Source organism: Pan troglodytes, chromosome 5, assembly GCF_028858775.2.
Source record: "Pan troglodytes isolate AG18354 chromosome 5, NHGRI_mPanTro3-v2.0_pri, whole genome shotgun sequence".
Classification (NCBI taxonomy): domain Eukaryota; kingdom Metazoa; phylum Chordata; class Mammalia; order Primates; family Hominidae; genus Pan; species Pan troglodytes.
The window spans coordinates 120161808-120187366 of NC_072403.2; the positions used below are offsets into that span (position 1 = coordinate 120161808).

Below are 25559 nucleotides of genomic sequence, written 5' to 3' on the forward strand. Positions count from 1 at the left end.
ATATCCTAGAAGGGCCAACCACAACCATTTGTTAATGTGGCAAAGCAAAGAACAGTGTCTACTCTTCCCTTCTTCACATGGCCACCTGGTTAAATTTCCCAGCTTCTTTTGTAGCTAAGTACAGCAATGGGCAGAAACAGAAATAATATGACTTCCTGGTTGTGTCCCTCAAGGGCAGAAATAAACATTCCCCTTGGCTAGAATGTGAATATGATGTTAGAAGCTGATAGTCAAGCCACAATACTAACCCTGGACTGTACCTGAAACCTCTCCATGTGGAGAAAAAAAACCAAAAAAAAAACAAAAAATTATCCTCTTTATCTGAGAACAGCCCGAACTCTATACTACTTGATACAACCTTTCTGGCAAGCTATAGCAAATGTCACATTTTACTAACACATTCCAAATTCCTAGGTTGTCAGTTAAATATTTCTTTAAAGAAGTAGTGGCCAGGCGCGGTGGCTCATGCCTGTATTTTGGTAGGCTGAAGTGGGCATATCACTTGAGGCCAGGAGTTCGAGACCGGCCTGGGCAACACGATGAAACCCCATCTTTACTAAAAATACAAAAATTAGCCAGGCATGGTGGTGCACAACCTATATATTCCCAGCTACTTGGGAGGCTGAAGCATGAGAATTGCTTGAACCAGGGAGGCAGAGACTGCAGTAAGCTGAGACTGCACTATTGCACTCCAGCCTGGGCAACAGAGTGAGAGACTGTCTCAAAAATAAATAAATAAATAAATAAATAAAACAAAACAAAAAAAAACAAAAAACGAAGTAGAACTTTGGTTGAAAGCTTTGTCTTTTAACTAAGGAATCAAAACAGTAAACTGCAGTTCCAGTTTCCTGTGCTGGGTCTAAGGAAGGGATGGCAGGCACCACGTCCAGCTTTCTGACAGGCACCTACGGCAAGAGAACCCTGACAAGAAACAGGCCAAGGAGATGTATGAGGAAGACAAGGATTTCAAGCAGAAACAAGAAGAGGAGCAGAAAAAACTTGAGGAGCTAAAAGCAAAGGCCACAGGGAAGGGTTCCCTGGATAGGTGGAATTAAGAAATCTGGCAAAAGTCTATGGCCCTTCTATCCTGAATGCAATTGCTCGTCTGATCTCAGACGCTAAGCAGGGTTGGGCCTGGTTAGTACTTAGAAGGGAGAAATCTGGAAAACAAGAACAAAAACCAAAAAACAAACCACTGTGTCCGAGGCAATGATGACCCTTGATCCCATTCCTATTTAAATATCTGCATTTCCTACTATAAAATCTTCTGCTTCCACTCTAGGAAGCAAAGGATGAAATGTCTTGGAGCCTGTTGCACATTTAAGAATAAACTTTTTTTCTTTTTCTCTTTTTTTTGGCACAGAGTCGCGCTGCCACCCACCACAACCTCTGCCTCCAAGGTTCACGCAATCTTTGTGCCTCAGCCCCCTGAGTAGCTGGGATTATAGGCATGCACCACCACACTGGCTAATTTTTGTATTTTAGTAGATATGGGGTTTTGCCATGTTGGTCAGGCTGGTCTCGAACTCCTGATCTCGAGGGATCCACCCGCCTCAGCCTCCCAAAGTGCTGGGATTACAGGCATGAGCCACCACACCCGGCCCTAAGAATAAACTTTTGGAAAAAAGAAAATAGCAGTTCCAAGATTTTTTTGGACACCATCTTTCTTATCTGATGTTCAAGAAATTGCTGGCTCTATTTACATGAAAGCAGCATAACATGGTACAAACATCAAAGTATCTAATAATAACAGTCTACTACTTTCTGGAAGGGGTGAGATAAGCATGATGATAAAGGTGAGCAGGAGAGGAAAATGTCTATTGCATGTGATCACCAGGATAGCTCAAAGCATTTTTTTAGATTTTCCCCTTTACAGGTATAAAGTGACAATATTTATAAAGATTCCTTTTTTGAGGCATGCTTGATGGCATGCAACAGTAATCCCAACTACTTGGCTGAGGTAGGAGGCTCACTTGAGCCCAGGAGTTCAAGACCAGCCTGGACAACACAGCGAGAACCTGTCTCCAAAAAATTCCTTTCTTAAATGAATACATATGTCTTTTTTTTTTTTTTTTACTTCTGGCTTACTTTCATGATTATTATACAGGGATATAGACACGGATGATGCAAGACAAGGGCAAAAAGATCTGGCTTGACTGAATGTAGTCTGTGTCTCCCCTTCCTACCAAAAACTTAAGCTGTAGAGATTGGTATGCTTTCAGTTAATATTTAAATGCCTCCCCTCCAAAAAGTTTTCTATCTTTGACAAATGTCACTGGTTTTCCTCTCTGTTGCCAAGATCTGCTATTCATTTTATGTTTTACTATTTTAGAATCTATTTTTTTAACCCCATCAAAGCTACCAACCATTGTGGTTCTATGTATATTTCTCCTCCTTCTCTACTGTCTGTCTATCTCAGTGAGACAGACAGCATGATAAGCAGCAGGAGAAATCCTTGCTGCATATAAGTGCCCTTACTGGGATGCTTTTTAAACCACCACTGCCGGCCGGGCTTGGTGGCTCACGCCTGTAATTCCAGCACTTTGGGAGGCCGAGGTGGGTGGATCACGAGGTCAGGAGATGGAGACCATCCTGGCTAACAAGGTGAAACACCATCTCTACTGAAAACACAAAAAAAATTAGCCGGGCGTGGTGGCGGGCGCCTGTAGTCCCAGCTACTCGGGAGCCTGAGGGAGGAGAATGGCATGAACCCAGGAGGTGGAACTTGCAGTGAGCTGAGATTGCACCACCTCACTCCAGCCTGGGTGACAGAGTGAGATTCCGTTTCAAAGAAAAAAAAAAAAACCGCCACTGCCCAAACCCCACCCCACCCCAGTAAAAGAGAACCTGAATGGTTTCAAAGGCTCCTCAGGTGATATGAATTTTCTGTGAGGGCTCTGGGCAACCATGGTAAAACCTTGTCTGAGACAAGCCTGGGCAACATGGAGAAACCCTGTCTCTACAAATACAAAAAAATTAGCCAGGCATAGTGATGTGCTCCTGTAGCCCCAATTACTCAGGAGGCGAAGGTGGGAGGGTTGCCTGAGCCCAGGTGGTCGAGGCTACAATGAGCCCAGATTGCACCACTGTGCACTCTAGCTTGGGCAACAGAGTGAGACCCTGTCTCAAAAAAAAGTACGGGCTCTGAAGGTCCGAAAATCTAGGTTCAAATCCCAGTTTTACCATTTAATAGCTGTGACCCTGGGGAAGTTAACTTTCTTAAACTTCATTTATTTGTAAGTGTCCACTATGTGCCAAGCAGTGTTGGGTATTGAGTAAGGGTGATTATGACAGTCCCTGTCCTCTAAGAGCTTATAATGGGTGACACAGGAACTTACAGGAAGCCAAAGACAAGCAAACAAATTTATTCCTAACAAAGCTACCAGGGCACACAGGAAGGAAATCTGGTCCAGAGTCAAGGGATCAGCAAAATCTTTAAAAAGGGGACATTAAGGCTGAGTCCTGCAGGATAAGTGATAGTAACCAGATGAGGCTCTTAAAGGAAACCTGTTCTTAACAGAGGAGGAAGTGTGTGCAAAAGGCCTGGATACAAAAGAACTCAGCTTAATTGGGAGATACCAGTTCAGGACTGGAGTTAAAATGAGGAAAGGACAAGAGATGAGGATCAGTTGATCAGCTTCTACAGGAATATTATCTACTCTGCTTGGTTACCTCAAGATTAAATTTTATAGATAGAGCACAGTGCTTTGCACATAAAAGATACTCAAATGATACATCCCTTAACAGAACAGAATCCCTAAAAACTCAATATAACAGGACTACTTTAAAATAGCCACTGTCTTCCTCCCCCACTCTCCATTCTGGGGATGGATTAGATAAGGACAGAATCTTCACTGCTAATAGCATGCTTCTCCTTGATGGAGATCCTGGAAAAGTCAGCCGTAGCTGGCAGCAACATGTGTAACAGACAACATCTCATTGGCCAATTGATAGAGCTACATAGATTCTGCAGATGTCCTCTGGCATCAAAATGCCCTGATTTTTTTTTCTTTGCTTTGCTTTTTTTAGAGGCAGGGTCTCACTGTGTCACCCAGGTTAGAGTGCGGTGGTATGATCGTGGCTCACTGCAGTGTTGACCTCCTCCTGGGCTCAAGAAATCCTCCCACTTCAGCCTCCCACATAGCTGGGACTACAGGCACACGCCACCATGCCTGGCTAATTTTTAAATTTTTGTAGGGACAGGGTCTCACTGCGTTGCCCAGGCTGTGTGGCAACACCTGAGCTCAAGTAGTCCTCCCACCTTGGCCTCCCAAGTGCTGGGATTACATACAGGAGCCACCGTGCCCGACCCCCCGATTCTTTAAAATACTATTAATATTTTAGCCCTTCAATAATACACGTTTATAATTCCAAAAAATAAGTCTAAGATTTTAAAATTTATTTCTCAGCTTCCAATCTGGATATTAATGACTCCTAATTTAAGATTAGATGACTGACCCAGAGGAAAAAACATATACAAGTTTAGAACGGCAAGCACTGTCAAGATAAGATGCTACATTTATTTAGCACCTTGTCAAAATTTTTATCAGCCAACGTTATTATTCAGCTTTATGCTTTAATAAAGCTCAACTTTAAAAGATTATTTGGAGCCTGGCATGGTGGCTCACACCTATAATCCTAGCAGTTTTGGAGGCTGAGGTGGGAGTATCACTTGAGCCCAGGAGTTCAAGAGCAGCCTGGGCAACATAGTGAGATCTCGTCTCTACAGATAATTTAAAAATTAGCTGGGTGTGGTGGTGTGTGCCTGTGGTCCCAGCTAGTAGAGAGGCTGAGGTTGGGAGGATCACTTGAGCCTGGGAGGTCAAGGCTTCAGTGAGCTGTGACTGCACCACTGCACTCTAGGCTGAGAGACAGAGGGAGACCCTGTCTCGAAAAAATAAATACATACACAAAGGTTACTTGGTTAAGTACCAAATAAGATAGCTTCTTTTTATACCATGCTTACTTAATGAAGGTATACTTCCATGACAAGTAGGTTTCTTGACAAGAAAATCTAACAATTTTAGTAACTCAACTAAACATTAACACACAGAAAATGTAGTTGATCACTGACGTTTAATTTAGAAAATGTCTATCTTTAGAAAGAGCTAAATTTTGCATGCTTATTATGTGCCAGGCACTGTGCTAGAAAGATTCATGTGCCTTATCCCATTTAGTCCTAAGAGGTAGGTACTATTATTAGCACACCTATTTCACAGAGGGGAAGTGGAGCTTTGATTTTGTACCTTACCCAGCTAGGAAATGTTAAATCTATTCTTTGAACTGAGGACTATGTCAGAGCTCGAGAAAGATTCTAATTCCATTCCTGTTCAAAACAGTGGTCTCCAGGTAAAATAGATCTTGATTAACTTAAAAATCTCCAGAATATTAAAGTTATATTACAGCACAAACTTCATAAACAGTGACTGAATTTTACTTTCAGCCTTCTCTTTAATATGCCTAAATAATTCCAGACCTTGAACTTTCCTAAACCTTTAATCATTTATGGTGCTCTCTGCTGTACCTACCCATTAGAACAATTTTTAAAAACATAACACTGTGTAATTATTTTCAAAAGCCCAGAGATACTAATCAAGTGATCCTAATAGTCTTAAACACTATCCTCAAACCAAAAGATAAATGGAGATTGGGAAACTTGCATTCTAAGTGCCACCATCCAGATAAAATTGCCCTGTGAATTAGAGTAATTTCAATCAGATCCTGTAAAACTGTAAATTTTTCTCAAGACCAGAATGAGACAGTAACTGTAAGATAGTTTAAAAGCCCAAATTCTGGAACATAAAATGGTTTTCCACATAGCAAATTCAACAGCAAAAGGTAGTCAGTAGGGGTTCGGGAGAGCAGCAACATTTAGAGAATAATAAATAAAATTGCAGGGCTGGGTGAGGTGGCTCATGCCTGTAATTCCAACACTTTGGGAGACTGAGAGGGGGAGGGCCACTTGAGGCCAGGAGTTCAAGAGCATCATGGGCAACATAGCAAGTCTCATCCGACAAAAAATAAAAAATTAGCCAGGTATAGTAGCACACTGTAGTCCCAGCTACTTGGGAGGCTGAGGCGGGGGGAACACTTGAGTCCTCGAGTTTGAGAATGCAGTGAGCCACAATCATGCCACTGTGTTCCAGCCTGGGCTACAGAACGAGACTCTTATCTCAAGAAGAAAAAAATTACAAAATATTAAACTATTCATGTCATAGCCACTCTGCCTTAATGCAAGACTATAATTACTCTAAAAAATCATATGCTGCTCAAATAAGGCCTAATTTCCTTACTATATGGTGTCCTTAGTTTTAAGTTAACACGTTACATACTAAAAGAAATCCAGGCTGGGCATGGTGGCTCACGCCTGTAATCTCAGCACTTTGGGAGGCCAAGGCAGGCAGATCATGAGGTCAAGAGATTGAGACCATCCTGGTCAACATGGTGAAACCCCGTCTCCACTAAAAATACAAAAATTAGCTGGGCGTGGTGGCGCGTGCCTGTAGTCCCAGCTACTTGGGCGGCTGAGGCAGGAGAATCGCTTGAACTCGGGAGGCAGAGGTTGCAGTGAGCCAAGATCGCGCCATTGCACTCCAGCCTGGCGACAGAGCAAGGCTCTGTCTCAAAAATAAAAATAAAAATAAAAAAAGAAAGAAATCCAAAGGCATTTCATGCATTAAAAACTCAATTAGGTTTTCACATAGGCACTGGCATTTATGACTGTTAACAGCTATTAACACCCAGTGAGTTGGTTTATACAAAAATACAAACCAAAGTTAAGTGTATAATTTGTTAGTTCCCTGACTCATTAATCGTTCTTAAAAAAGATTATTTTCAGGCCGGGCGCGGTGGCTCACGCCTGTAATCCCAGCACTTTGGGAGGCCAAGGCAGGTGGATCACGAGGTCAGGAGTTCAAGACCAGCCTGACCAACACAGTGAAATCCCATCTCTACTAAAAATACAAAAATTAGCCAGGCGTGGTGGCGCATGCCTGTAATCCCAGCTACTCAGGAGGCTGAGGCAGGAGAATCACTTGAACCTGGGAGGCGGAGGTTGCTGTGAGCCAAAATAGCGCCGCTGCACTGCAGCCTGGGTGACAGAGCGAGACTCTGTCTCAAAAAAAAAAAAAAAAAAAATTTCTTTAACATGTAAATGACTATACCAAAACCCTTTTTTCTCTCTCTCTCCTGAGATAGGGTCTCATTCTGTTATGCCGGCTTGAGTAGAGTGGCCTAATCATAGCTCTCTGCAGCCTCGACCTCCTGGGCTCAAGTGATCCTCCCACCTCAGCCTCTGGAGTAGCTGGGACCTCAGGGATGCGCGCCACCACGCCCAACTAATTTCTTTTTTTGTGGGGAAGGGGTTTCAACGTGTTGCCCAGGCTGGTCTCAAACTTCTGAGCTCAAGGGATCCACCTGCCTCAGCCTCCCAAAGTGCTGGGACTAGAGGCATGAGCCACTGCGCCAGGCCCAGAAACCATTTTTAAGTGTCACATCAGCTATTTGCTAAGGTATTAGGTGTATTAAAAAAAAAAAAAGAGGATTAAATTATTATACTAGAACCCATTTAATATAATGCATTCAGCAAGATAAACTCAAAGTAAGTGGAGGAAGTGTAGGCAGGAGATTCCAATTCAGTTTTGTGACAGGAAGTACCTGCTATGGAAGTCTAGAAACAAGAATACCAAGTTCTGTTTTAGCACAAGAAAGAAAAAAAAAGAAAATACTAGTGAATAGGGCAAAAGAGGAAGTTCTTTTTAGTGAACCATCTGTCATGTATTACAGACAATTAGAAAAACATTCACTTTTCCACTAGGTTTATGTGTGAATGTAGTTCCCCAGGTGTACTGAAGTCTGGATTTTGCAGTTTCCCTATGACAACATATCCTATGATTCAATTTTTATTTATTTATTTAGAGAAGGGATTTCGCTCTTGTTGCCCAGGCTGGAGCGCAATGGCCCGATCTAGGCTCACGGCAACCTCTGCCTCCCCAGTTCAAGAGATTCTCCGGCCTCAGCCTCCCGAGTAGCTGGGATTACAGGCACGCGCCACCACACCCGGCTAATTTTGTATTTCTAGTAGAGATGGGGTTTCTCCATGCTAGTCAGGCTGGTGTCGAACTCCTGACCTCGGTGATCCGCCCAGCTCGGCCTCCCAAAGTGCTGGGATTACAGGCATGAGCCACCGCGCCCGGCCTATGATCCACATTTTACACATCCATAAGAAGACAACAGTGGCTTGAAACATTAAACTATTCGTTTCGTATCTTAAAGTTTGATTAACTTTTTAAAATCAATGCTAACTACGTAAGAATCATTTTTTAAAAATACTTAAGTTTCACAACAATGTGAATATACTACTGAGCTGTATGTACGCTTAAAAATGGTTAGGATGGTAAATTTTATTTTTGTGTTTTTCACGACACAAAGTGCGTAAGTTAATGAGAAATTTTTTCACTTAAATGTTAATAGTAGCTTGTCATATAAATTTTGATTAAAGGAAAAATCGCTTTACACTTAACTTTTAATAATTTGCTGTCATCTTTAAATTAATGTAATTAATTTTTAAAGATGCTTCCATACATGGGCAAATTCTTTAATCCTGAATTATAGAGTGAAAGTGAAGCACTATTTTCAATTAACATCTTTCAAATCATCTAAATTATTGCCAACAAATACTAGTTATGAAATTAGGTATATTTTATTTCTGTTGATTTCTTTATTCAATTAAGTGCAAATCTCGAATTAAGAGAGCAAGATCCCTAGCCTTTTCTTAAAGCAACTGTAGTTCTGGATTATGAGGTAGGTGACACCACACCTCAGCCTTTGGCAAGGCGGTGGCCCAAAATGCTGAAGTCAACCATGTCCAATCACCCTTCTGGTCTGGCTCAGCCCTATCAAAAATTGTCAGGCTTCTGTGAACTTTCCTTAAGTCCCGTTCAGAAGACTGCACAACCCAGGTTACTTTAGCAGCTCGGGAAGGGCCTGGAGCAGCCGGGTTGGCTTGCTACCTCTGGGAAGTCTCCAGGAAGAGAAAACTGGGAAAAGGCTTTAACTTTGCGCAAGCCCCTTTTCTCTGTCAACATCTCTTTCCCTTCCCAGCGAAGGGATGTGTTCTCGAAAGATCTACCCCTTTCCAACTCAAATGTCATTCCCTGATCAGCTGCTGGAGGGGCAAGCGGCGCTCAACCCACGCCCTCCTCTTCGAGCACCTTCTCCAAGTGCCAGTGCGCCGGGCTCGCTCTGCAGCCCCCCACACCAGCCCTACAGGAAGAGGGGCCCTGGCTCACGACCCCGGCCCGCCTCTGCAAGGGGGCTCCCGGCCTGGGAGGCTGTGGCTGCCCGCGGGGGTCCACTCCTGGGTCGAGTGGGGGTGACCAGAGCCAGCGGGTGGGGTTTCTTGGGAGAGGGGAGAGACGGCCTCACCTTGACCCTGATTTCGTAAGTGGTGAAGCGGCCCCGGCCGACCCCCACCGTCTGCGGGTTGCTCACATCGATCTCGAGGAAGTTGCTGGGGGGTCCGTAGGCGTCATTCAGGTTCTGCGGCTTGGTGATCAGCCGCCTGGTGTCAGCCACGGTCTCCGCCATTTCGCTGTAGCTGCTGCCGCCGCCGCGGGCTCCCTCCGCTCCCTCCGCCCCCTCCGCGTTCAGCCGCCGCCGCCGCCGCCGCTGCTGCCCGCCGTGGGGACACGGGGCTCGCGCGCAGCGGTCGCGAAGAGAACGAGCACGTAGAGCGAGCGTTCACCCCGCACGCGAAGCTCCTCCCCGCGCCCCTCAAGCTTCCGCCTCCGAGCCCAGGGGAGAAACGGCTCACTAGCTGGAACGCCACGCCCGGCTCCCGGGAGGCCCGGCCGAGGCTGGGGAGGGGCACTGCGGGCTGGGGTGTGAGGAGAAGCGGTGTCATGGGACTCGGGGTCGCAAACAGGTTCCGGCCGGACTACAGCGCCCACAATGCACCGCGAGCGCGCCGCCGCGGGGCTGCGGCCGAGAAGGCGAGGACCCAGACGCCCAGAGCCGGCGCTTCCTGTCTCTCTGCGCCAGCCTCGGCCTGCGGCGGGGTAGAGCGCCGGAAACGGCTTTAGCGGCTTTGGGAATTGCGGGCGAAAGTTAAACGGAGAGATCTTAGAGATTTGCCCGCAAATCGAAACAAAACTGCCCCTACTAACTCTGTGCCAACCTGTGCACCGTCTCACTGTGAACCCCTGAAAATGCCTTTCTGGAGAAGGTTAAGCAAATGCCTGAGATGATTTTGCCATAAACCCGAGCGTTGCACCAGACACGCGTCTGGATTGATAGGTTGAAACCAGTGAAGTGGGGGAGTGAAATAAAAACTAAAGCCCTAGTTAAATCCTAGCATTATGGTCAAACCGATTTTGGAGACAGGTCGGTCCGCTAAAACAAAGTAACAGTAGACCGGCTGCAAGCTGCTTTGGGTGTCCACTTTCATTTCTCACGAAGTCCTGATAAGTTTTTTTTTTTTTGAGAAGTATTAAACGTATCTCTACAGGACTGGAAATGTAACTCACATGAGCCATTTTAAGAAACGGGGAGGAAGGCCGGGCACGGTGGCTTATGCCTGTAATCCCAGCACTTTGGGAGGCCGAGGCGGGCGGATCACGAGGTCAGGAGTTCGAGACTAGCCTTGCCCACATGGTGAAACCCCATCTCTACTTAAAAATGCAAAATTAGCTGGGCGTGGTGGTGCGCGCCTGTAATCCCAGCTACTCTGGAGGCTGAGGCAGGAGAATCGCTTGAACCCGGGAGGCAGAGGTTGCAGTGAGCTGAGATCGTGCCATTGCACTCCAGCCTGGGCAATAGAGTGAGACTTTGTCTCAAAAAAAAGAAAGAAAGAAACGGGGAGAAAACTCAATTAATTAGGTCCTAGTTCATCTCTTATGGTCCAATGGGAAATGCAGATTTTAAATGTTGAGATACGGTACATTTCTATCTCTGCCCAGAGAGTTATCCCTCACAACTATTTCTGCATTTTTTAATATGTCAAGTTTAACACTATAATTCCTTTAACCTGATCTTCCCCGCCCCCCTTTTCTTTAGATTTTAAATTATTAATAATTATTTGTGGAGACGGGATCTCACTGTGATTCCCAGGCTGGTCTCCAACTCCCAGCATCAAAGTGATCCTCCTGCCGTGGCCTCCCATATGTGCTGAGATGACAGGTATGAACCACTGTGCTTGGACTAATCTGTCCCTTGAACTGCAAATTTCTTTTGTTTCTTGCTTTTTTTTTTTTTTTTTTTTTTTTTTTTTTTTTTTTTTTGAGACGGAGTCTCGCTGTGTCGTTCAGGCTGGAGTGCAGTGGCGCATCTTGTCTTACTGCAATCTCCACCTTTCGGATTCAAGCGATTCTCCTGCCTCAGCCTCCCGAGTAGCTGGGATTACAGGCGTGCGCCATGACACCCAGCTAATTTTTGTGTATTTTCAGTAGAAACGGGGTTTTACCTTATTGGCCGGGCTGGTCTCGAACTCCTAACCTCAGCTGATCCGCCCGCCTCAGCCTCCCAAAGTGCTGGGAGTACAGAAGTGAGCCACCGTGCCCGGCCAACAGCAACCATTCTTAATAACACTAAGAAACACTGGAATAAAAAGAAATTACTTGGCCGGGTGCGGTGGCTTGCGCCTGTAATCCCAGTACTCTGGGAGGCCGAGGCGGGCGGATCACCTCAGGTTGGGAGTTTGAGACCAGCCTGACCAACATGGAAAAACCCCGTCTATACTAAAAATACAAAATTAGCCGGGCGTGATGGCGCATGCCTGTAATCCCAGCTACTCGGGAGGCTGAGGCAGGAGAATTGCTTGAACCTGGGAGGCGGAGATTGTGGTGAGCCGAGATCGTGCCATTGCACTCCAGCCTGGGCAACAAGAGCAAAACTCCATCTCAAAAAAAAAAAAAAAAAAAGGCATTACTTAAATACAATGTATATTATTTTCCAGAAAACAACATTCATTTATTAATTCAACAAATATTTGTTGAAGACCTACTAGATGTTTTCATTCTAAGTACTAGAGATGAAAGGGTAGATAAGTCAGGTTTATAGCCTAGTATATAGTCTATCTTAGGGAGACAATTCAGTAAATAATACACCTGCCAATATAATTGGTGCTATGAGGCAAATAAAACTGAATAATGTGACAGATAGTGACAGACAAGCTCATTAGATATTAATGCTGGGCATGTCTCCTAATGCAACAGACCAAATGGGAATTTGACTGGTATGATTAGAAATGTAAGCTCAATAAATACATATCAATGACTCTGAATTGAAGTCTATGCAAGCTAAGAGACCAGGAACTACTGTATTATGTTGTCATCGGTGACACCTGAACGAAGCAATCATGGAATATTCTCATAGAATGCTTCTGTCTGATTCCTTGGCGACCACTCAGGGCAGCAGTGGGCAGCCAGAACAAATGCCTGCAGTGGGGAAGCGGCTAGGAGGGACAGCAGCACAGCATCATAGCACAGTTGTATAGCCAAAGAAGACCTTCTTGGTGTAAATATCAGGAAAAAAAATTATCCTTATTTTTCAGGAATTGTGATTGCATTTCTAGAATACAAATCCAGAAATAATAAGCTACTAGAATTAACAAGAGAATGTAGTGGCAAGACAGAAATAAAGAATGTAATAGCTTTCCTTTGTCTATGCAATATCTAGTTAGAATGGAAATGGAAGAAAATACCCTGTTTGCAAGTGACCAGAAGTACAAAATATCTAGGAAGGAAGGGATAGGAACTATAAGGAGCAAAGGGAATGTAGGAATAAAACTATGAAATTGTATTCAAAACCTAAAGAGAAAAGAGTCTATGTTCCTGGATGGGAGGACTTAATATCAGAAAAAGTCACTATCTAAAATTAATAACTTAATACAATTAGAATCTCAATGTGGTTAGTTTTACTACTCACCCACTCCCACCTTGGATGAGTGGGTGGCACTGAGTCAAGTTTTTTTTTTTTTTTTTTTTGAGACAGAGTCTCACTCTGTCACCCAGGCTGGAGTGCAGTGGCACAATCTCGGCTCACTGCAACCTCTGCCTCCAGGGTTCAAGCTATTCTCCTGCCTCAGCCTCCCAAGTAGCTGGGACTACTGGCGCCTGCCACCACGCCCGGCTAAGTTTTGTGTTTTTAGTAGAGATGGGGTTTCACCATGTTGGCCGGGCTGGTCTCGAATTCCTGACCTTGTGATCCGCCCACCTAGGCCCCCCCCAAAGTGCTGGGATTACAGGCGTGAGCCACCGCACCTGGCCCAAAGGTTTTATCATTCAGAAATGGCAAAACTAGGCTGGGCGCGGTGGCTCACGCCTGTAATCCCAACGCTTTGGGAGGCCGAGATGGGTGGATCATCTGAGGTCAGAAGTTTGAGACAATCCTGGCCAACATGGTGAAACCCCGTCTCTACTAAAAATACAAAAAAATAGCTGGGCGTGGTGCCGGGCGCCTGTAATCCCAGCTACTCAGGAGGCTGAGGCAGGAGAATGGCTTGAACCTGGGAGGCAGAGGTTGCAGCTGAGCCGAGATTGCGCCACTGCACTCCAGCCTGGGTGACAAGAGCGAGATTCTGTCTCCAAAAAAAAAAAAAAAAAAAAAAAGGCAAAACTAGCTCCAGAGTTTATATACTTACCAATATTTTACGCTGCCTCTTAGGCAGAAAATTCAGATGGACAATAAGCATAAAAAAAGAAATGAAATTACTATCAGCTGACTGTTTAGTGCGCTCAGAATAAAGACGAATTGATAATCTTAATGGCCAGAGCCTTCAAATTGTGATAATTAATACTCTACTTAAATGACACACCTCTCAGGGCACCCACAGCAATACCAGTATACAGACAATGTATTTTTCTAGAATTAGGCCACTTTAGGAAAACATAAAATTGATGATAGTTTTCTAACATTTTAGCTTATCCTTAGAATACGTTCATGTCTTCTCCTCCTACCTCCACTTCAACTGCCACTATACTCAAACTCACTAATCATATAAATGCACATTAAACATGAAATACTTTTTTCTGTCTATCAAAATGGCAAAAATCCAAATGAACAGAAACACACAGTAGGAAAGTAGGAAAACAGGCATTCATATTTCAATGACATGAGTATGAATTGTTACATCTTTTTGGAAAAGTAATTTGATGATATTTATCAAAAGTAAGACTATTAGAGTAGTTTCACCTGCAAATCTTAACTTTTGCTGCAAGAGACCATGGTATATAAGGTTGTAAGGGCAAGGATGTTTATTGCATCTTTGTAGTGGCAAAAACTGGAAACAGCTCCAAGGCTTATCAATTTTTTTAAAAAGCTTGAATTAGGCTGGGCAATGGCTCATACCTGTAATCCCAGCACTTTGGGAGGCCAGGTCAGGCAGATCAGTTGTCAAGACCAACATAGGGAGACCCCATCTCTACAAAAAATTTAAAAATTGCAGGGCATGCTGGTGTGTGCCTATAGTCCCAACTACTTGGGAAGCTGAGGTGAGAGGATTGCTTGAGCCCAAGAGGTTGAGGCTGCAGTGAACTATGATCATGCCACTCTACTCCAGCCTAGGTAACAGACAAGGACCTTGTCTCAAGAAAGAAAAAAAGAAAAAAAAAAAAAAAGAAAATGCTTGAATTATAGTATGTTTAAAGTATGGGCAGTTGTATAATGATTAGAGTAAATGAACTAGTTATATTTTCATTTATTAGAATACTCTATTATTTAGTTATTAGAATTAGAGGAGGAATATCCATGATGTATTGGTGAAAGCACAGAATCCTAGCCACTAGACTACCAGAGACCATGATATTGGTAAGTGAGGATCACAAAATAATCTGTCTGCTATGGTCCATTTGGGTAAACAAATAAAACCGTATCAGTAGGCCAGCCACAGTGGCTCATGCCTGTAATCCCAGCACTTTAGGAGGCTGAGGCAGGTGGATCATTTGAGGTCAGGAGTTCGGGACCAGCCTGGCCAACATGGTGAAACCCAGTCTCCACTAAAAATACAAAAAAATTAGCTGGGCATCGTGGCGCATGCCTGTAATCCCAGCTGCTAGGGATGCTGAGGCAAGAGAATTGCTGAACCCAGGAGACAGAGGTTGTAGTGAGCCGAGATCACGCCACTGCACTCCAGCCTGGGTGACAGAGTGAGACTCTGTCTCAAAACAAACAAACAAAAAAACCCACCCTATCAGTGACTATATGTACATTTATATTTGTATATGTTTATATGTGCATGGGGAGAAGGAAGTATAGAAGGATATACGCCAGGGTGTTAGTGCTGGTAGCTTAAGAGGGTGGCAATTAAAGTGGAGGTAGGAGGAGAAGACATGAACATGTTCTAAGGATGAGGTAAAATGTCAGAAAACTATCATCAATTTTATGTTTTCCTTAATGGCCTAATTCTAAAAAAAATAAGTTGTCTGTGTACTGGTATTGCTGTGGGCAACCTGAGAGGTGTGTCCCTTGAGTAGAATATTAATTATCACAGATTGAAGGCTCTGGCCATTAAGATTATCCATTCCTTAGCTGGGCATGGTGGCACATGCCTGTAATCCCAGCTACTTGGGAGGCTGAGGCAGGAGAATCACTTGAACCCACGAGGTGGAGGTTGCAATAAGCTGAGATCGCGCCATTGCACTCCAGCCTGAGCAACAAGAGCAAAACTCCGTCTCAAAAAAAAAAAAAAAAAGATTATCCACTCCTGGCTGAGCATGGTGGCTCATGCCTGTAATCCCAGCACTTTGGGAGGCCAGGGTGGGCAGATAACTTGAGATCAGGAGTTCGAGACCAGCCTGGTCAACATGGGAAAACTCTGTCTCTACTAAAAGTACAAAAATTAGCTGGGCACAGTGGCATTCACCTGTAATCCCAGCTACTCGGGAGGCTGAGGCAGGAGAATTGCTTGAACCTGGGAGGTGGACATTGCAGTGAGCCGAGATCATGCCACTGTACTCCAACTTGGGCGACACAGTGACACTCCACCTCAAAAAATAATAATAATTAATTGGGATTCTGTTTAATCAACCAGTCCCTTGTGAACTTGATTAATGTGTCACTTCCTCAAAACCTGATTACTTCTAAAGGAAAAGGATAAAACCAAGTCACTGAACCTCTGAAGTGTCAGACTCTGGAATTATGGCTATCAATGAAAAGAGTCAAACTGTGTGAAATATTTGAAGATATTTATTCTGAGCCAAATATGAGTGACCAATAGCCCATGATACAGGCCTCAGGAGGTCCTGCGAACATGACCCCAGTGTGGTCGGGGTACAGCTTGGTTTTATACATTTTAGGGAGACATGAGACATCAATTAATATATGTAAGATATACATTAGTTTGGGCCAGAAAGGCGGGACAGCTGGAAGCCAGGGCTTCCAAACCATTAGGCAGATTCAAAGGTTTTCTGATTGGCAATTGGTTGAAAGAGTTATCAATAAAAAAGAATGTCTGGGTTGTGATAAGGGGTTATGAAGAAATAAAAGTTTTATTTTGCAGATAAAGCCTCCAGGTGGAGGGCTTTAGAGATAATAGATTGTAAATATTTCTTTTTTTTTTTTTTGAGACGGAGTCTCGCTCTGTTGCCCAGGCTGGAGTGCAGTGGCGCGATCTCAGCTCACTGCAAGCTCCACCTCCCAGGTTCACGCCATTCTCCTGTCTTAGCCTCCCGAGTAGCTGGGACTACGGGCTCCTGCCACCACGCCCGGCTAATTTTTTGTATTCTTTAGTAGACATGGGGTTTCACCGTGTTAGCCATGATGGTCTCAATCTCCTGACCTCGTGATCTGCCCGCCTCAGCCTCCCAAAGTGCTGGGATTACAGGTGTGAGCCACCGTGCCCGGCCGTAAATGTTTCTTATCAGATCTGAAGAATCTGTTCTATCAGTAATTCCAAAAGGGAGGAGGGTATAATGAGGCATGTCTGACTCTCCCTTCCTGTCATGGCCTGAACTAGTTTTTCAGGTTAACTTTGGAATACGTTTGGTTCAGAGGAGGGGTCCATTCAGATGCTTGAGGGAACTTAGAATTTTATTTTTGGTTTACATGGCAAACCTAATGAGACCTGTCAACTTCTCAAGTGCCAGCTGGGTTTCTTTTACATCATTTTTCCTATGTGGAGCATTTCAATTCTCACACCCTGACTTACTCCCCAAACTCCTGCTCCCAGGAGGCTGAGCATTCCTGAAGGAAATCTCAGACCTACTGGCACCCTTGCAAATGTATGGTTTCCAACTTCAGTTGATCCTTAGACACATCTCAGAAATCCCATTTAATTCTTGTTTTTTTTTTTTAATTTTTTATTTTTAGATGCAGTTTTGCTTTTGTTGCCAGGGTGGAGCACAATGGCGCAATCTTGGCCCACTGCAACCTCCACCTCTGGGTTCAAGCAATTCTCCTGCCTCAGCCTCCTGAGTAGCTGGGATTACAGGTGCCTGCCAACATGCCAGCTAATTTTTGTATTTTTGTTAGTAGAGGTGGGGTTTCACCATGTTGGCCAGGCTGGTCTCAAACTCCTGACCTCAGGTGATCCACCTGCCTCGGCCTCCCAAAGTGCTGGGATGACAGATGTGAGCCACCATGCCTGGCCTCCCCTGTTTAATTCTCTTCTCACATTTTGCACTCCTCTTCCTTACTCTCAGCAGATAACCTTACTTCTTCCAGCACAAAGAAAAGTAAAAGCCATGAAGCTCAGTATCTCCCTCCTCACCACCACAAGACTATTTACAGTATGAGTCAATTTCAGAACTTCTGAGAGCATGAGGCAGACCCACACCACTTCCAGCTTTTGAGGATCTGGACATTTTCAACTTTGGTACTGAGGAAATTATTTAAGGGCATTGTGAGTTGTTTGTTAATTTTAAGTAAGTAAAGCATTTACATTATTTAAAAATCGCTCTCCCTCTCCCTCTCCCTCTCCCTCTCCCTCTCCCCTCTCCCCTCTTTCCACGGTCTCCCTCTGATGCCGAGCCGGAGCTGGACTGTACTGCTGCCATCTCGGCTTACTGCAACCTCCCTGCCTGATTCTCCTGCCTCAGCCTGCCGAGTGCCTGTGATTGCAGGCGCACGCCACCACGCCTGACTGGTTTTCGTATTTTTTGGGTGGAGACGGGGTTTCGCTGTGTTGGCCGGGCTGGTCTCCAGCTCCTAACCGCGAGTGATCCGCCAGCCTCGGCCTCCCGCGGTGCCGGGATTGCCGACGGAGTCTCCTTCACTCAGTGCTCAATGGTGCCCAGGCTGGAGTGCAGTGGCGTGATCTCAGCTCCCTACAACATCCACCTCCCAGCAGCCTCCCTTGGCCTCCCAAAGTGCCGAGATTGCAGCCTCTGCCCAGCCGCCACCCCGTCTGGGAAGTGAGGAGGGTCTCTGCCTGGCTGCCCATCATCTGGGATGTGAGGAGCCCCTCTGCCTGGCTGCCCAGTCTGGAAAGTGAGGAGCGTCTCTGCCCGGCCGCCATCCCATCTAGGAAGTGAGGAGCGCCTCTTCCCGGCCGCCATCCCATCTAGGAAGTGAGGAGCGTCTCTGCCCGGCCGCCCATCGTCTGGGATGTGGGGAGCGCCTCTGCCCTGTCGCCCTGTCCGGGATGTGAGGAGCGTCTCTGCCCGGCCGCCCCGTCTGAGAAGTGAGGAGACCCTCTGCCTGGCAACCGCCCTGTCTGAGAAGTGAGGAGCCCCTCCGCCCAGCAGCCGCCCCGTCTGAGAAGTGAGGAGCCCCTCCGCCCGGCAGCCACCCCGTCTGGGAAGTGAGGAGCGTCTCCGCCGGGCAGCCACCCCATCCAGGAGGGAGGTGGGGGGGTCAGCCCCCCGCCTGGCCAGCCGCCCCATCCGGGAGGGAGGTGGGGGGATCAGCCCCACGCCCGGCCAGCCGCCCCCTCCGGGAGGTGAGGGGCGCCTCTGCCCGGCCGCCCCTACTGGGAAGTGAGGAGCCCCTCTGCCTGGCCGGCCGCCCCGACCGGGAGGGAGGTGGGGGGGTCAGCCCCCCGCCTGGCCAGCCGCCCCGTCCGGGAGGGAGGTGGGGGGGGTCAGCCCCCCGCCGGCCAGCGGCCCCGTCCGGGAGGTGAGGGGCACCTCTGCCCGGCCGCCCCTACTGGGAAGTGAGGAGCCCCTCTGCCCGGCCATCACCCCGTCTGGGAGGTGTACCCAACAGCTCATTGAGAACGGGCCATGATGACAATGGCGGTTTTGTGGAATAGAAAGGGGGGAAAGGTGGGGAAAAGATTGAGAAATCGGATGGTTGCCGTGTCTGTGTAGAAAGAGGTAGACATGGGAGACTTTTCATTTTGTTCTGTACTAAGAAAAATTCTTCTGCCTTGGGATCCTGTTGATCTGTGACCTTACCCCCAACCCTGTGCTCTCTGAAACATGTGCTGTGTCCACTCAGGGTTAAATGGATTAAGGGCGGTGCAAGATGTGCTTTGTTAAACAGATGCTTGAAGGCAGCGTGCTCGTTAAGAGTCATCACCACTCCCTAATCTCAAGTACCCAGGGACACAAACACTGCGGAAGGCCGCAGGGTCCTCTGCCTAGGAAAACCAGAGACCTTTGTTCACTTGTTTGTCTGCTGACCTTCCCTCCACTATTGTCCTGTGACCCTGCCAAATCCCCCTCTGCTAGAAACACCCAATAATGATCAATTAAAAAAAAAAAAAAAGTCAAAAAATAACATGCTGGCAAGGCTGTGGAAAAAAGGGGATGCTTATACCCTTTTGGTGGGAGTGTTTAACCGTTGTGGAAAACAGTATGGTGATTCCTGAAAGAGCTAAAAATAGAAATACCATTCAACCCAGCAATCTCATTATTGGGTATACACCCAAAGGAATATAAATCATTCTACCATAAAGACCCATGCATGTGTATGTTCATTGCAGCACTATTCACAATAGAAAAGACATGGAAACAACCTAAATGCCCATCAATGACAGATTGGATAAAGAAAATGTGGTACGTATACACCATGAAATAGACTATGCAGCCATAAGAAAGAACGAGAGCATGTCTGTTGTGGGAACATAGATGGAGCTAGAGGCCATTATCCTTAGCAAACAAACACAGAAACAGAAAACCAAATATCACATGTTCTCACTTATACGTGGGAGCTGGCCAGGCACGGTGGTTCACGCCTGTAATCCCGGCATTTTGGGAGGCCAAGGTAGGCAGATCACCTGAAGTCAGGAGTTGGAGACTAGCCTGGCCAACATAGTGAAACTTCATCTCTACTGAAAATACAAAAATTAGCCCGGCCTGGTGGTGGGCGCCTGTAGTCCCAGCTACTCGGGAGGCTGAGGCAGAATTGCTTGAACCCAGGAGGCAGAGGTTGCAGTGAGCCGAGATCTTGCCGTTGCACTCCAGCCTGGGCGACGAGAGTGAAACTCCATGTCAAAAAAAAAAAAAAAAAAAGTGGGAGCTAAATGATGAGAACAAATGGACACAAAAAGAGGGACACCACCGGCCAGGCACGGTGGCTCACACCTGTAATCCCGGCACTTTGGGAGGCCGAGGCGGGCAGATCACGAAGTCAGGAGATCGAGACCAGCCTGGCTAACATGGTGAAGCCCCGTCCCTACTAAAAAAATACAAAAAATTAGCTGGGCGTGGTGGCAGGCGCCTGTAGTCCCAGCTACTCGGGAGGCTGAGGCGGGAGAATGGCGTGAACCTGGGAGGCGGAGCTTGCAGTGAGCTGAGATCGCCACTGCACTCCAGCCTGGGCGACAGAGCGAGACTCTGTCTCAAAAAAAAAAAAAAAGTTGGGGGGACAACACCCACTGGGGCCTCTCAGAAGGTGGAGGCTGGGAGGAGGGAGAGGATAAGAAAAAATAACGATTGGGTACTAGGCTTAGTTCCTGGGTAACAAAATAATCTGTACAATAAACCCCCACGATATGAGTTTACCTATATAACAAACCCTGAACCGAAAATAAAAGTTTTAAAAATAAAAAAATAAAAAAATAAATAAAAATGTATTTAAGGGTATTCACTGAAAAATCTGTCGCCAATACCTATCTCCAGCCATCTTCCCTTTTCTATTGACAGCCACTGTTGGCAGTTTCTTATGTATCTCATATATATATATATGTATCTCATATATATGTATCTCATATATATGTATCTCATATATATGTATCTCATATATGTATCTCATATATATGTATCTCATATATATGTATCTCATATATATGTATCTCATATATATGTATCTCATATATATGTATCTCATATATGTATGTATTTCATATATATATGTATCTCATATATATACGAGAAATAGTACAATAGGATACAAACACTTTTGCACCTTACCTCACTTAATGTTATATGCCCAGGTAGTTACACATCTGTATCTGTACAAGAGCAAAGTATTCTATGATATGCTATAATTATTTAACTTCTCCTCTAGTGGCAAATACATGTTGATCCCAATCTTTTACTATTATAGTGCTATAATGAATAACCTTGAATATGCCAGTCATTATACACATGGGAGTATATCTGTAGCATAAATTGCTGTGAATAGAATTACTGAGGCAAAGGATATATGCATTTGTAATTTTGAGAGATATTGTAAAAATTTCCTTTCATATAGATGAGAAAAAAATAGTTTAAAGCAGCCTGAGCTAGGAGAGCTATGCAAAATTTATCAGGCCCAGAGAAACTTTAAGCAATAAAGACCTTTTTTTATTTTTATTTTTTGAGACAGGGTATCACTCTGTCACCCAGGCTGGAGTGCAGTGGTGCAGTCATGGCTCACTGTAACCTCAACTTCAGCTTGGACTTGCTGGGCTCCTGCAATTCTCCCACCTCAGCCTCCCGAGTAGCTGGACCACAGGTGCACGCCACCACCCCCAGATAATTTGTGTATTTTTGGTAGAGTTAGGATTTCGCCTCATTGCCCCGGTTGGTCTCAAACTCCTGAGCTCAAGCTATCCACCCGCCTCAGCCTCCCAAAGTGCTGAGATTACAGACATGAGCCACCGCGCCTGACAAGACTTTTTTTTTTTTAATAGGCCAAAGGAGGTACTGCCTTGTGGGAGCAGATAGTTTACATTTCTTATTTTAAATTAGTAAATTGGAATTCTGTTTTAACAGCCAGTTCCTTGTAAACTTGAGCAGTGCGTCACTTCTTCAAAACCTGGTTGAGCATGGTGGCTCATGCCTGTCATCCCAGCACTTTGGGATCACTTGAGGTCAGGAGTTCAAGACCAGCCTGGCCAACATGGCAAAATCTCGTCTCTAATAAAAATACAAAAAAATTAGCTGGGTGTGGTGGCTCACGCCTGTAATCCCAGCACTTTGGGAGGCTGAGGCGGGCGGACCATGAGGAGATCAAGACCATCCTGGCTAACACGGTGAAACCCCGTCTCTACTAAAAATACAAAAAAAAAAAAAAAAAATTAGCCGGGCGTAGTGCTGGGCGCCTGTAGTCCCAGCTACTCGGGAGGCTGAGGCAGGAGAATGGCGTGAACCCGGGAGGCAGAGCTTGCAGTGAGCTGAGATCGCGCCACTGCACTCCAGCCTGGGTGACAGAGCAAGACTCCATCTCAAAAAAAAAAAAAAAAAAAATTAGTGGGGCGTGGTGGTGCACACCTGTAATCCCAGCTACTGGCGAGGCTGAGGCAGGAGAATCCCTTGAACCCAGGAGGTGGAGGTTGCAGTGAGTTGAGATTGTGCCACTGCATTCCAGCCTGGGCCACAGAGTGAGATTCTGTCTAAAAAAAACCAAACAATAACAATAGAAACCTGATAAGTATGGGACTTGAATCATGACCCCTCACCCCCATGTCCAGGGCAATTACTTAAAGGCATTTTGTTCCTGACTCGCTGCCTCACTCATTATCTTCATGTTTCTGGAGTCTGTGATACAAAGAATAAAGTATAAGCAATCAATAGCTTTTGTTTACTTTTTATTTTTTAGAGATAGGGTCTAGCTCTGTTGCCCAAGCTGGGGTGCAATGGTGCCATCATAGCTCCTTGAAGCTCGAACTCCTGGGCTCAAGCAATTCCCCTGCCTCAGCCTCCCACGTATCTGGGACCACAGACACAGACCATCAGGCCCAGCTGCTTATGTTATTTTAATGTAAATTCTTGCGAAACAACTTAGGAACTGTGTCTTCTTTTTTCCTTTAATTAAACCCACTTTGGCCAGGCGCAGTGGCTCATGCCTGTAATCCTAGCACTTTGGGAGGCCAAGGCGGGAGAATCACTTGAGCTCAGGAGTTTGAGACCAGCCTAGCTGGGCAACAAAGGGAGACCTCATCTCTATCTTAAAAAAAAAAAAAAAAAAAAATCCACTTGTGGCTGGGCACGGTGGCTCACACCTATAATCCTAGGAAGGGGCAGGAGGATTGCTTGAGTGCAGAGTTTGAGACTAGACTGGGCAACATAGTGAGACCTGCCTCTCCAAAAATTTTCTTTAAAAATTAACCAGGCATGATGGTGTGCCCCTGTAGTCCCAGCTACTCCAGAGGGTGAAGTGAAAAAGGAGGATCACTTGAACTAAGATGTCGAGGCTGCAGTGAGGTGTGAAGGCACCATTGCACTCCAGCCTGGGCAACAGAGCAAGATCTGTCTCAAAAAAAAAAAAAAAAGAAAGAAAGAAAGAAAGGACCCACCCCACTTGCAACTGCTGCTAATAGGAGTGCATATTCAGGGCAACTTGAATCAATATTGCTGGGTGGCCATCCTCAAGCTTTGGGCTCAGTTAAACTCTACATTTAACATATTTCCTAAATCTCCTTATTGAAGGTTGACATAGGTTTTGCCAGTTTATACCCTGTTCAGCAATGTATGGAAGTGCTTGTTGGAATGTATGAAAAGGGTGTGTGTGTGGCGGGGGGCGGGGGGGCGGTTATGAGAAGTACCAAATTAGTAGGGGGCTGGGCAGAAGTGTGGGTAGTCTGGACATCCTGTTTGCAACTGGCATCTGAAGTGGGGGCAGTCTTGTGGGACTGAGCATTAACCTGTGGGATGTGCACTAACTCTGGATAGTTAGTGTCAGAATTGAATTGAATTGTTGGATACCCAGTTGGTACCAGGAGAATCAGAGACTACACACATAACCTTGGAGATGATGTTAATGTTATTTGAAGTCCTTTGTGACGGGACCTATGTGACCTGCTCCTTTGTGATGGTCCTCCTGCAAACCCCTTACCAACCCCCATGAAGAGCCCTTCTCATCTTAGTGTGTTCTAGTAGCATATCAATCAGTCTCCCTGCTCTCAAAGGCTAACTACTTCCACAGTCATGGAGAGATCAGCACATGGATTGCTCTCTGGACAGTCTGAGTTTGATGTCTCTGGGAGGCTAATACTTTAGTTGAACACTGATTTCTTTGTATATTTGTTCAGTTTTATTTAGAGAAGAGGCTAAGTACTGCTGGGGCAAGAACAGGAAAGAGCCAGGCCCCTGCTTGCATGCCATCTCAGCAAAATAAGCCTGGTGGTAACTTTTAATTTTCATTTTTTTTAAATAGAGATGGGGTCTCGCTATATTGCCCAGGTTGGTCTTGAACTCCTGGCCTCAAGCAGTCCTTCCTCCTTGGCCTCCCAGACTGCTGAGATGACAGTCACGGGCCACTGTGCCAGGCCCCTCATGGTAACTTGACTTTCACTCTTAGTAGGTTAGGGAGGAGTGACCATCTGTTTTGTTTTAGGCATGCTCATTAAGGGGTCTCACTCCCCACTAGGCTTTACAAATTATCTCTTCCGAGGCACAGGTTTCTGTTCTGTTACATTTTTTGTGCCTTGCCTCTTGTATGTTGGTAAATCAGGCAGTGCTGGGTTGGTTGTATGAACCTCAGAACCACCTTTGTTAAATTATTCTCCATCAATTATCATATTCTTATCTTCTCCTTACGTGTTGTGGCAGCCATGAGACTGCGTCTCTCAGACCTCCAACTGCAGAAAGCATAATTAACCTTTGGCCTCAGCTGCTGTACTCTGAAATTCATGACTACTGCATTTGCTCAGAGACTACACTTTCCATGGGCTGCTCCCAGCCAACAGCCAAGCACATCAGGGATACTAAGGCAGGCTCATTCCTTTGATAGATGATATTGGATACAATGTCTGAAAGAGTCAAAGGCAAGAATGACGTGCAACATGTGCAATTCTAGTCTCAAGTCAGGTGGTTAGCTTCTGAAAAAACATAGGCACAGGATTTTTGTTGAGATAGAGGAGCACCTGGTATCATGCACAGTGTGTGATTTCAGCCATGTAAGGCCATGTTACATGTTAGTGTAAACCTGGATCAGGGCAGAAATAAAAAGGTTCTCAGCCACAGGAATCCTGGAAACCAGGCATTTTCACTGCTTCTCTCAAGGAAATGAATTACCCACTTTCTGAGTAAAGAACCACCAATGTATCTAACTGGAGCAGTTTCTTCAACTGTTGTTGTTTTTTTGTTTTGTTTTGTTTTTTGTTTTTTTTTGAGACAGAGTCTTGCTGTGTCACCCGTGCTGAAGTGCAGTGGTACCATCAGAACTCACTGCAGCCTTGAACTCGGACTCAAATGATCCTACAGCCTCAGCTTCCCCAGTAGCTAGGACTAGAGGTACGTGCTACCACCACACTT

The 25559-nt window shown here is 45.5% G+C and overlaps 1 protein-coding gene across 2 annotated transcripts in view; it reads right to left on the reverse strand.

The window, feature by feature from the left end:
* The window catches only part of SNX3 (sorting nexin 3), a 50068-nt gene extending 39721 nt beyond the window's left edge, over positions 1–10347 (reverse strand). For both annotated transcript variants that reach the window (XM_001149032.7, XM_016945032.4), the window contains exon 1: positions 9427–10347. In XM_001149032.7, the coding sequence (XP_001149032.1) occupies positions 9427–9588 (162 nt within the window). In that variant the 5' untranslated portion in view covers positions 9589–10347. The remainder of the gene's footprint in view (positions 1–9426) is intronic.
* Positions 10348–25559: the final 15212 nt, after the last annotated feature.